We start from the raw sequence: 13,221 nt of genomic DNA on the forward strand, positions 1-13,221 counted from the left end.
GGTCTGGACTGCAGGCAGGCCAGTCTCTTACTACGTAGCCATGCTGTAACACTTCCAGAATGTATTTATGTTTAACACAGTGTATCAAATTCATTGGAATGAGGTTTTCTAGATCGAGTCACACCTCAAATTATAGCGCAGGATGATGACCTCCCAGATCTTTAAATATTCTGGCAGTATTCTGTCACATGATGAATTTGATTTTTTTTTTAAAAAGCCTGTAAATGTACAAAAAAATCTTGTGAAAGTTACAAAATCATTTGCACCAAACCACAATGAGATGCACCTCAATTAAAGTGCTTTATGGGGACACACCAGATAATTTAATTACTTTGTTAATATTCAGTCGTATGATGAGCAGAATACATTTAAAGTCACAAAACTCTTATTTGCAACAAAAAAAAAAGCAACAACAAAAAAAAAGTCCAATTGTAGTGCTTCATGAGGGCATCCAAGATCTTTAATTATTTTGTCAATAGTCCCATCATATGATGACCCAACGGCCCCAAAACATGCTTTTTGACATTTCAATGTCCCCAATCTCCACCTCGCACAAAAATCCAATTTGTTTCAACAGCACAAAGTACAGCCTCACACAAACATGTCATTGAGTAACATGGTGGGCACCCTGCGGGCGACACAGCTAGTTAACTCTAGTCAGAATGTGCGCCTAATAAAACCCAGAGAGGGAAAAGGCGGGGACTTTCAGTGGGTTCCACATGCGTATAAACATGTCAGCATATACTGTGTAGCCGCTGTATGCTGGGGAAGACATGGCGGCATGCCACAATGAACCCACTGACCGCATCCCTCCTCCCTCATTCGAGCTGTTCTGCATGAGGCCAACTTTGGGATGCGAGCCAGTAGCAGCATAACACACGAGACCAAGGCCAAGTGGAGCAACAGTGACCGTGAGGAATTCTGGGATCCTTCAGCACAGTGTCAGATTACAGCTGGGATCTCTTGCTGGCTCTGATGCAATGCCAAGGGATCCTCACGGGGTCGTGTGATGTGTTTAAAGGTATTTGTAAAGATAAGGATAAGTCTGGACTACATTAATCGAAAAAGTTGCTTTCCCGCACTTGAAGACAGTGTAATCAGTCCGTGTAATGCGCCATGAAGTGTTGTTGACATGTCAGAGGGAACCATGCAAAGTGTGGCAAGGCAGTGTGGAAAAGATTTGGCTGGAGTCTGCTGCTTTCTAGGAGGGGGGAAAAAAATGAAGCTTGTGAAAAACTGAGCCAAACTGGTGGAAAGGAGGAGTGTGCTGCCACCAAGAGGTCGAACGGGTTCAAATCACAATAAATATGAAATTACAGCTCGTTTCTGGGAATACTTTGGACAAATACATATTTTGCTACACGGTCTAAGCAAAAACAAACCAAAAAATAACAACAACAACACCCCCCCCCCCCCACTGCCTAGATACATTACTATTTTTTTCTCTTTAGTAAATTCTGTAGCCAATCCGAAGGCCACATGTCGACAGATGAGGATTATTTCACAATCACACCTAGGGGCAATTTAGACTCTTCAATGAACCTAACACTCATGTTTTTGGAATGTAGGGGAAATCTGTAGAAGCTGAAGGAAAAAGCAGATTCGAAACCCCCACCCTCAGAAGTGTGAGAAAGTCAATCACTACAACACAGTGCTGGGAACAAATTAATGTTAATAGATCTAATCTACTAGATAATAAATGGTATAAAATGGCTTGTTGAATATCTTGCCCCTCAAAATAAAGACAAAATTTGAGCAAATCCTCTCAGCGCGATGTTGTGGAATTTCAATTCCAAATCACTCAATTTTTAAATCAATCAAAAATAAAAACAACAACTCTCCAGCAATGTAAGTCAAACATAAGCATTAAAAGGGAGAATGTGCAAAAAGCGTCCGTCTCAGTCCCCCACTTACGGATGTTATTTGATTTTACAAGAAACCACCACACTCAAGGAAAGACAACCAATCAGAGATAAGACATGTCAAAAAACAAAACTACAAGCGAATAGTCTCGTGTTATAGTGACACTTCATTACAGATACGCTTTTTTTTGCGTAACAGCGTGAGGTCGCAGGGGTCTGCACACAAGGAGATTGATATCTCATAAATCACATCCATCCGTCTGTGATTGGTTTATTTTCCTCAAATGTAGTGGTTTGTTATCGTCAGATTAGAGGGACAATATGGGGCAGATTTTTTTTTTTTTCCCACACACATCATATTTATCATTTATTCCTGTCCAGTCATAATGACTGTTTTTTTTGTTGAAACTGCAAACTTGTACTCAGGTATAAATTTAGATTTTGTTTTTATTTGTATTGGGTCTTATTGAATAAATTAGGTGTCGGGTGAGTGTACCTGACCATAAAAAAATGCACACCTTTATCTTAATACTGAAAAAAAAATCTGGATTAAAAAAAATGGTGCAAACCTAAATCAACATCCTCTAAAGTTGTGCCTGTTCTAAATTAAATACACATAACAATTGTAAAATGTGTTTCTGCTCTACCATTTGTCATACAAATCTATAAAAAACAAACCTAACAGCTGAACATTAATATTCCAAATTAAGTAAAACTACTCACACCTTAGAAGGCGCTTGACAGACATGTAATGAGGATACAGGAAGGTTTTTGCAGCAACTGTCACCTCATGGCATTTCATAAATATTGCTGGAATTAACAACTGTGAATCATAAGTAAGCAATATTTACATTAGCATCTGCTTGGTCAAATTCGATCATTGCGCTGATCATATTTTACGGAGCAGCTTGAACTTTTCCGATTGCCACCATTCATTTTATTTCCTGCGCTGGGGGGGGGGGGGCTTCGAAATTAGTGAAACGAAATTTCACTAAGTTCACGAACAGCCATTTTGTATCGCACTGTAAGCGGGTGCCCAATGCATTGCAGAATCAGACAGACGGCAATAATGGGGTCGGGAATTTGACTTCTCAGGATTTGAAAGAATTTTTATTGAAACAAAAGATTTTCATTTTCAGTCCCAGTCCCTTATGGTTTTTCAAAAAGCGTACTTTGGGTTTTAAGCGCTGACATTTCCAGACTCATCTACCTCCTGAGTGACCCCAGCACCCCCTCCTCCACCCACTAGGTTTTTTTTCCTTTTGTTTGTACATCAGCGAGACAAGAGGGCTGAGGGGAAAAAAAAAAAAGAACATATACAACAAGGTCCTTTTGGCACAATCACTCCTGCGTGGCTGAATATTCACTCATAATGGATTTACATTGAAATCGGTGCAGGTCTGTACGCAAACAGAAACAGTGCTGAAAATTCTCTGATGGGGAAAGCACTGAAGGAAGAAGAGAGAAAAAAAATCCGAAACACAAGTTCAATTGATCACACTGGAGCGGAGCTTGGATTGTAACCCGAATTACAATTGGATGTCAACCCGAACGCTTTGCTCCAGTTAAAAGACTGTTCATTCGGAAAGCATGCGCCCCCCGCCTCCCAAAAAAAACATCACTTGGACAAAAAAGACGAACAAAAACACCCTCACAGATAACAGCAAGGTGAAGGAGGGGGGAAAAGTGCTGATTTGTCATCTTCACATAAAGCAGGGGATCTTTTCCTATCAGAGGGCCTTTACATTTAATTTATGTCAAAACAAGTGAGCATTTGTGGGTTTCCTATCATAGTTCCTCCATTTTTTCCCTTCATTTTCTTGACCGCATGGGCTGTAGTTTCTCAGCCCTTACGTAAATGATCACCTTTTGCTGTATGCTGACTGATGAACTGGACTTGCTCTCCCGCGAGCTTGTCTGACATCAAGTTTTTTGGGTGGATGGGGTGGAAAAGGCAAAAAGTGGTCAAGGGTAAAAATCTGTCGCAGAGGAGGATGGCTTCATGTTAACAGTCGTGCGGACGCAACGTGACCCGAAATGGAGATCTGCCATAGGGAATGAGTAATTGTGATGATATATGCTATTCACAAAATGTTGTTGGGTGAATTTTCAGGATGAACCTAAAATACACTACAATCGTGACAAAGGAGCGGAAATAATTGGCCGTGAAACTTCAACGCGCGTCAGCCGTTTCAGAACTTTTTGAACAACTCTCATGGCCACCGAGTTTAGAGTGTTGTCAGCAGGTTACATGAGAGATGCAGAAAGACTGGAAGAGTAACAGAAAGGCAAAACAAATGGACGTCCTTGGAATACAAATGACACAACCTTCTCAAAAGGATGCGTTCACCGAGTTTTAGAGTGTTATCAGCAGGTTTCCTGGACAGACACAAAAAGACTGGAAGAGTAACAGAAAGGAATAACAGTGGACATCCTTGAAAATGTTAGCTCCTTACTAGAGAACAGTTGTGCAAAAAGTACTGAAATGCATGACTGGAAACTTTAGAGGATTGACTTGTAAAGCATAGAGTGAATTTCAAGGTTCATCCTGAAATGAGACAGAACTTTTTGTCAGTGGAGAATTTGTGGATTCAATGTTTTCCAAAAGAGGTTCGATAGCTTTTTTTATTTTATTTTTTAAATCGGATCAGATTCTCTCTGTTGGCCACCAGCATTTGAGCGGCTCTTCTCAAACATAATGAGTAGTGAGACAACAAGCCTCAGTGCTGGAAAGCATTTCCTGAAAGCATGATGTGCGGCTCTATCGACCTATGCGTGCTCCCTTTAAAGAGAGATGAAGAAGAATGAAGGGCAAAAGGCAGCTTCTGAATAAAATACTGGCTGGCGTTCAAAATGTGGAGCGATGGCCTTGAAAAAGCGCTGATATTCCCCCATCACTTTGAGGCTGTGAAAATAAATACATCTCAATATAGATAAGGCGGGGAAGACTTTCATTTGTTTTTTTTCCTAACTTAAAACAAATAATTGGCCTGCACTTCCCAGTCTCAAAAGCAGGACAGACATCTCCTTGGAAAGAGGTGATTTTTTCTTCTTCTTTCTTTTTTTTAATTCCCTGATTCTTTCACATCTCACGAGAAGAAGCTGAGAGAGAGAGTGAGAGAGAGAGAGAAAGAGAGAGAGAGAGAGAGAGAGAGAGAGAGAGAGAGAGAGAGAGAGAGAGAAACCCAGCCTCAAGAGGCCTGGCAGCGACATCTTCCACAATGTAAAGTAAAGAGAGGACAAAGAATCCGCGTCCTTGTTCGAGTCATCTTCTGAGAGCCTTTGGCCTGAATGAGAGCATCCTTGTCCAAACGCAAAAAAAAAAAAAAAAAAAAAAAGTTCCAGAGTTTTTTTCCTCCTTTTTCCTCATCCAAATAAGTATTTTTACTTTCAGAGTTGCTGTTGATCGTACTCGCCGATGACTCTTTTGATATGTGCCAGTTTGTTGTGCAGATATTCACAGCGGTTCTTCTCTTGGCTATAATGGGGATTGATCTGGAAAATCAAAACAAGCGTATATTTACAGTGGTGCCTTAAGGTACAAGTTGAATTCATTTTGGGAACACACACTTAACACAAAACACTCATCTCAAATTGTCTTTCACCATTGAAATCAACAGAATTCCCATTAATCCATTCCAGACAACCATTCCCCACCCACCAAACAATGGTTGGAAAGGGTTGGAAAGGGTTTAACAAACAAAATGTTTGTTAAATGTTTTCTTGTTCATAAGACCACTACTATGCATTTTATATCGATACATAACTCAATTGAACTTGTTACCACATCTTTTACTGTGTGTGCGTTTGTACGTGTGCGTGTGTGTGTGTGTGTGCGCGCGCGCGCGCCTTGGCCACACGGGGGCAGTATAATCAGGGTTATACTGTATATGGAGACGGTCACAGCTCCTTGGTAAGCTGCAGTCACATTAGCCGTTCTTCACAGAAAATTAAGAATACTTGCCTGTGAGTATTGTTCTCTTATCTGTCTACATACATTGATTCATCATTTGTGTTCCAATAGATGCACCACGAAATGAATGCTGTTTGTTAGCCCGTTGACGGCATTTAGCATTATTTGTTAGCATTAAGCTAAACAAATTTATATGGGTGTTTTCAATACACTCAAGTCCCAAAAATAATTCTTTTAGTTTTATGTTTAGTTCGACTGTAAATTTCAACAAACATCTTTTAGATGCTTGACATCCCTACAGACATTTTCTGCTGAGTTATAATTAAATGATTTAATCAAAGTGTTAATTTTATTATTTACAATGAAGAACCAACCTTGTTGATACTACACATTTATATCAGCAATTCTCATTGACAGTAGCTGACAAAAAAGCGGCAAAATATTGTACTCTAGGGAACCAAGTTAGAGATACCAAACACAAAACATGGATTTTTTTTTCTTTTACATTAGCTCACATTTCTTATCTTGACAGACAAGTGTGAGTAAATAGCCTCGGTTGTAAATGAAACTGCTAACATCTATCAACATGTAGAACATGCTAATCAACTACACATTTACAACATTGGAAAGTTATTATCGAGAATAGATTTTTAAATGAATACTTCGAGAGAGCGTCTTAGTCATTTTCCATTTTCTTGTACAAATTTCCAGTTACAGCGTACCCATTCAACACAAAACAAATGACTCTGAATAAACAATTTGGTCAGGGCATACATATTTATATTTCTAACCGGCATTCATTCATGTGTGAAAATGGCAAAAACGTACCTTTTTAATGTTATGATACTCTTGGAGTATCTGATTGTGGATTGTCTGTAAAGCACAGAACACGACACCGCAGTGTTTTTAATGTTGGCGCGACACAAAGATATTACTTGCGTCCGAACAGAAACGCTACCTTGTACTTCTCTGTGCCTTGTTGCAACTTCTTCAGCTCATTGTCCAGCTCGGAGAAGTGCCTGGTGATGCTTTCGATGCGAGCGTGCAGACCGCGGTACTCGCTGTACTCCGAGTTGAAGTCGTTTTTATACCTCTGACGCTGCTCTGGAGACGTGATCACCGTGTACTTCCTAACAGGGGTATTACAAGAAACGGTTACAAGAAGAGCAGACAAACTATGTGGAAGTTAAACACAATCCACAATTTTTGCAGTTGGAAATAATAAACATGCAGCACAAAATCGAATAAAAGGTGTGAGTGGTAGATAGATGGGTGTTTCTCTTTTTTTTCCATTAACAAACTTAAGTTTGTTAATGAAAATCTGGCCCGCGAAAGCAGCTCAAACAAGTCAACTTACACGATCCTTTCTAAAATGTCCAGCAACATTTTCAATTCTCATATGTAATAAATAAGAGATATATTCTATGCATTTTCTTGTTACCAAATCCCTCATGATAGTAACTTAACGCAACGCACATGCGCAGCTCTGCTGCTCATTCCACAAATGTACCGGTAGTTTTAAGTAACTTTACAGAGGCACCCCCCCCCCCCCCCTGAAAATCCATCTGTCAATTTTCCGATCCGCTTTATCCTCACAAGGGTCGAGGGGGGTGATGGAGCCTATCCCAGCTGTCTTTGGGCAGTAGGCGGGGGACATCCTAAACCGGTCGCTAGCCAATCGCAGGGCACACACAGACGAACAACCATCCGCACTCACTCTCACACCTTGGGTCAATTTAGAGTGTTCAATCAGCCTACCATGCATGTTTTTGGAATGTGGGAGGAAACCGGAGTACCCGGAGAAAACCCATGCGGGCCCGGGGAGAACATGCAAACTCCACACAGGGAGGCTGGAGCTGGAATCGAACCTCTGCACTGTAAGGTCGACACGCTAACAACTCATCCACCGGGCCGCCCACCCCTGGAAATGATGTTCAAAATTCCTAATTGTATCAGCTCTTGGGTTTGCAAGTTTAGCTGTTCTGCTGTAAATGTCACTTCAAGGGTGGAGGGGAAACGCAAAAGATTGAAGAACTTACAATAAGTAGTCGGCCACCTCCGGTGACGATGAAATACTGGCACTGTTGCACATCCCGTTCAGAGCTGAAACACAGTGACAGTAACATGAACATGTACCGGAAAACTCCACAACAAGCGCAGTGCCACGTTGCATTCATGACCGCTTACTAATTGGAAAAATAGTATCCCACCGAGTTCATGAGGTCCAACCGCAAGAGAGTCTTGTAGAACGTACGCAAACAAAATGGCTGACAACCATGTGAGAGAACAGACATTAGCGTGTCTTGTACGTTTAGTTTGTTTTGTGTGAATTGTAGCTGCAACAAACATTTCTTTTTTTCTGACAGCTTCTTTCATTTAAATAAAGGATGTTTGTGTCACAGTGGTCAAACTCCATGTTGGTCATTGTTTAGAGAAAAGGCGCAGTTTCAGTTGAATACTGGTCTAACTTAACAGTCTGTTGCAATTTTGACAGACAGTGAGCAGACCTTTAAAGCACTCTGCACTTTTACCGATTCATCAGCGCATCATCGTGCCAACTCACAATTTCCAAAATGGCCACCGGTGCCAGTGTATTTCTCTGAGAGCTCAAGGGAATGTTATCAACTTTCATGAAATATCAAATGCATTTGACTTTTGTTTGACTTACACCCATATTGAGCCATCTTGTTTCTAAACCCTTTTTGTTCCTCTTTGAGGCAATCTAGATGATAACCGATGAAGATTAAACTGTTGAAACTGATGACAGTACTTCATTGGTAAATTCATTTATCCAATATCATCCAAGTGCAAAAGCATTACATTTAGTAAATGGCAAAACCTAAGGAGAACCACAACTTCAGTAAAAATAATAATTGAATGACAGGGAATGAAATAACCCCCCAGATTTTACTGCGGTCACATATGCTAACTTTTAATTATTCTCCCAGAAAATGACAAAAATTTAGTTACCCCAATTTATTTATTTTTATTAAAGTTATCTCAATTTACCAAATACATGTATGGAAATAAGAAATCGCTCTGCACCAATTTTCATGCCTGTTGTTTTGAATGGTATGTTCCATGTTTTCATAGTTGAGAAATTTCCAGCTTTCAGTAATGCATCAGGTTGGCTGGATCAGTGTGCCCAAGTGGCCAGCAGAGGTCTCTGTTTCATCCGTGAGTCACATACACAAAGAGAATCTCTTGCAGTGATGACTTATAAAGCAGCGTGTAAGGGTTTGCTTCTATTCTACTTTCTAGCAGTAAATATACGTTAAGCCCATAATGAATGACTCATAACCTGCGCAAATGTAGACTTTTTATTTGTTAAATGGAATTCTACTGGCTGGAGATGACAAAAACAACAACCACTATGTTGTATTAGAAGCTTGCTGTCTAAGTGCTATTCCAAGGTAGTATAAGAGGAGTATCAGGGGCAAGTAGCACTAGCCAGAGTGTGAAATTTAACACCTAGCCCAAACTCCGTGCCCACACCTTTTGTCGCTGTCCCAAACATACGCGATGATCTGATTGCGAGAAGCCAACGTGGCTGTGTGCAGGAACACTTCACAGAGAGGAACTGTCAGGGTTCGTTTGCGACTTATGTCTGGAAAGGTCAAGCGAATGGCGGGTTGCGCAATTTGTCGAGAAGGCATTGTGGAAATGGATTGGGTATCAATCAATCATATCAAGCTTTATTGTTGGGTTTGAAGTCACAAGCAAGAATGCATTGTTGCATGTTTCTTATTTTATTGCAGAGGTTGCATGATTGAAGGTGATGCGTTATTTGGCCAGCGATAAGATTGTTTTGGGGTGCTGTGAAGAGTCGGTATAGCAACTTTGTCAAGATGCAACATAAAAAGCTCATAGCATAAATCAACGCTCTCTTTGCTTTGTGACATGATCATGTTTTCAGGACTCGTGACGGATAGCACCCTGAACACCAACCAGCGTTTGCCAACTTGCACTGAGTCACGGTAGACATTTTAAATGATGTAAAGTGTCACACAAAGTATGCAGACTGAAATATGAATGAATTTGTTTTCAATTTACTGACTCAGTATGTAAACCTGCGCCTGTTTGAACACCAGGTAGCTATACTGTGGATGAATGGCAACAGGTTGTAAGCGGTCACTATTTGTCACAAGTACAGATGGATGAACAAAGATCCGTTAATTGTAAAATAATAATAGTAATTTTTGGACTATCTTAGTGAAATTGATGACCAGTCGAAGCTGTCACTGCTAAAAAAAAGGGAAAAGAAGGCTGGCTGCATTTGACGGACCATCTAATCCAGGAGGAGAACACTTGTTACTTACTTGTGCTTTTGTGTGAAATACTGCTGCTTTTGAGGTTTTCTGGGCACATCTCACAGGTCCCAACAGGCTCAGCAACAGAGTGTGGACTTTTCCTTTCCTTCTCTTCTTGGCCTTTGGCTTTCCCCTTATCTTTCTTCTCCTTGTCTTTATGCTTCTTGGATTTCTTCTTGGGCTTTTTGCTACCGGTGGCGGCTGCCGGACTCCGGTCACGTGGAAGCGGAGTTGGGGACGCGCTGGCGGGGCGCGCGGTCGTGCCTGGAGGAAGCGAAGGCGCATGGGAAAGCCTCTCTGCTATCGTTTCCTGGGCGTCGCAGTCTCTGCCGTTGTGGCTCGAGTCGTTGCTGACGTCTGATAGCGCTTCAAACGGTCGGGGGATATCTAGCATGGCGAGGGGCTGGGAGCTGGATGTCAGGGCGCTGTCTGACAGGTGAGCTCCGAGTCCTGCCTGCGCTCCGCCCGCCTCTGTTTTGCCGTTGGATGAGCTGACTTTGCCATTGTTAGGACTTGGTGCAGCTTTGCTGGCAAGGTGCGATATCCTTGGCTTCTTATTGGCCAAGGGGCCGATGAAGTCTACAGCTGGGCGTTTCTGCGAGAAAAAAAAAAAGACACAATATCAACAACAGATTCACAAATAAGGATATTTGTTAATTGTTAGCGACTACCAAAGTTGAACTTTATTCAGGGTTAATCAGAAGCACTTTAAATGGTGACAAGTGTATGTACTGACTCCCGTTTAAAATGACATGAGTCAAAATGTGATTCCCAGACATCCCCAGCTATAAGAGCCTGTGCAAGCACATTATTGCAGTTGTTAATTTTTACTGCCGTTCTGACTGGTTGTTCCGTGTTGTATCAGTTTCTCGGCAATTGCTATGCAGTTGCTGTGGACCTTTTTATGCTTTATGCTTATGGTCACCTTTATTCTTTCGTATAGGGCTGATGTCTCGGGATCTATAATAAACTCGGGTTACTCTGTGACACGCGGTCAGTATGTCAAATTTTCTTTGAGTGGGAATGTCTGCTTTTTTCCATGTCCTCTGCATTCAGCCATTTTCGTGAAGACTTTCACTTTTGTGTCATGTTTACTTCTGCATCCAAATTCTGCTCTTCATGTGACAACTTCCTCTTTAAAGATTTCCTTTTCCCAATCTGAACAGGTTATAGATCACAAAATATTTTGTAATGATTGATTTTCGTTTCATTTTTTTTTTTCGGTCACACAAACCTAGCATATGAGCAGGGGTGTGTAGACCTTGTAAATCCAAAGAGTTAGCAGTTTTATTTTGACTTCATAATTTGGGTAAAATAATGCCAAAAGACACATTACCGGCAATGCATTTGAATGAAGTTGTTAACGGCTGACAAGTGTTTTATATACCACAACAGATACTGATGTCATCTAAAGGTTGGTGTGTCAAAGCCAAAAGTATTGCCACCATAGCCCACTTTGCTGCATTCTGTGAAAAATACACAGCCCTTGACATCTACATTTTCAGCCTGTCTAACTGCCATTTCAGTTCTCCTTCACTCCCACATGCTGACTTCTGCCACCCTGCTGGACTCATTTTACTCATCGGATGCTGACTTTGTCACACGTTCAATTAGCATTTTTGGATGCCACATTGCTGCATATTTACGGCTACGGCTATTGTATACGAATTTGGTTGGGTTTCTGTGTAAAAGAGGTAACCGGTGACAAGGATACCTTACAAAAACGTGCAATTTCAGGCTCTAAAATGTTTTTTTTTTTCTTATGACAAATAGCCAAAATTAAATGTTATCGTGGCACACAGTAAATGGCCCGCAAAGTGTTGAATGTGTTTTGTGTGAAGGCAGCAGGATGCTCACCTGTGACGGTGAACTGCTGACTAAATCCTTGGGCGGGCTCTCTGGCGGAGGAGGGGCATTGTTCTGAGACTGGCACTGCTTCCTGGAAGAACAAACGCATTCATTCCCAATAAGTGACCTGCCATACTTTAACCCCACCTGCGACTAGTCGGACAAGAACTGTGTTCATGCGATCAAACGGTGCAAGCAGATAACTAAAGTCGGCTGCTGTGCAATTCAGCTTTTGTTCTTTTTCCTAAACATAACAGAGTAAAATGAGCCACAGCTGATTGTCAGTAAAGGAGGGGGAGGGGGGCGCAGTTGGACACAAAATCTAACATGGTGACCCAAGCGTTGTGGGTGTTTTCGTGTGCGTGCTCGAATAGAGGCGGTCAATTGACATGGCTGAACCTTGGACTACTGCCACCTCACAAACACACAAATAAGATGCACACACGCGTGCACACGCTCTCACAAACAAACACACACACACACACACACACACACACACACACACACCAGGAAAACAGAGATCAGCATGTGCCGGAACTCGGTTGCAACACGTGCCGTACGGTCATGTTGCTACGTGCGTCCTATGTGACTGATAGCTCCTGGAGCGGTGTGAGAGTGTGTAAGTAGATGTGTGGGTGTGCTTGCGAGTACATTTTAGGAGCAAGCCACTCATGATGCACTCTAAGCATGAATATAAACCTCATAAGCAAACATACAGATATTGCAAGTTAAAAAGCTCAGAATTTTCTCAAAACCAATTTTTTAAAAAACCTTTCCCTTTGTTAAATTGCTAATTTGTCACCCATCTCTGAGCTTTACTTGTCTGTCGAGTGACAGCAACTCTTGATATTTTTAAGTGAGAGTAATTTAGCTTCGAAAATGTGCAAGTGAAGAAAAACATTTAGGGGCTGTGAAAAGTTTAGGATGTTGGTGGTAACGGATGTTTTTGTGCTGCAGGAAGTACACATTTTCGAGTATATTCGATATATATTATTCAAACATATTTGAGTGGCTTTGCAGAGGTGTCCGCTCCACTTTCTAAATGGTTGAGTGACGCACTCGATATTATTACGGAAGCATTTCTTCATCACAAACAAGCTTATCCCGTTCAATTCAGTCATTAGTGATCGGCTGAACCTGATCTATATATAGTCAAATGGAAGCGAGCCTTTTCTTGTAGCAGATCCTGAGGAACAAGATTTTTTTTTCCCACTGGGAAGAAAGCCAACAGCTCATGATGTCAATAAACAATCAATTGCACAGATGGCAACATATCACAAGTTGTTCT

The 13,221-nt window shown here is 41.3% G+C and overlaps 1 protein-coding gene and 1 long non-coding RNA gene across 2 annotated transcripts in view; one reads left to right on the top strand and one right to left on the bottom strand.

Moving 5' to 3' along the window:
- The first annotated feature begins 1,040 nt into the window (after positions 1-1,040).
- Positions 1,041-13,221, top strand: part of LOC127606487 (uncharacterized) — a 41,778-nt gene continuing 29,597 nt past the window's right edge. Inside the window, exon 1 of the long non-coding RNA XR_007963796.1 lies at positions 1,041-1,228. This is a non-coding gene — a long non-coding RNA (uncharacterized LOC127606487). The remainder of the gene's footprint in view (positions 1,229-13,221) is intronic.
- ell (elongation factor RNA polymerase II) overlaps positions 2,951-13,221 on the bottom strand; it is a 28,541-nt gene continuing 18,270 nt past the window's right edge. Inside the window, exons 7-12 of the mRNA XM_052074784.1 lie at positions 11,943-12,024; positions 10,095-10,680; positions 7,815-7,878; positions 6,734-6,905; positions 6,604-6,648; positions 2,951-5,357 (exon numbers count right to left, since the gene is read on the bottom strand). Coding sequence (XP_051930744.1) covers positions 5,253-5,357; positions 6,604-6,648; positions 6,734-6,905; positions 7,815-7,878; positions 10,095-10,680; positions 11,943-12,024 — 1,054 coding nt within the window. The 3' untranslated portion in view covers positions 2,951-5,252. The remainder of the gene's footprint in view (positions 5,358-6,603; positions 6,649-6,733; positions 6,906-7,814; positions 7,879-10,094; positions 10,681-11,942; positions 12,025-13,221) is intronic.

The sequence above is a fragment of the Hippocampus zosterae genome, chromosome 8 (assembly GCF_025434085.1).
Source record: "Hippocampus zosterae strain Florida chromosome 8, ASM2543408v3, whole genome shotgun sequence".
Taxonomy (NCBI): Eukaryota; Metazoa; Chordata; class Actinopteri; order Syngnathiformes; family Syngnathidae; genus Hippocampus; species Hippocampus zosterae.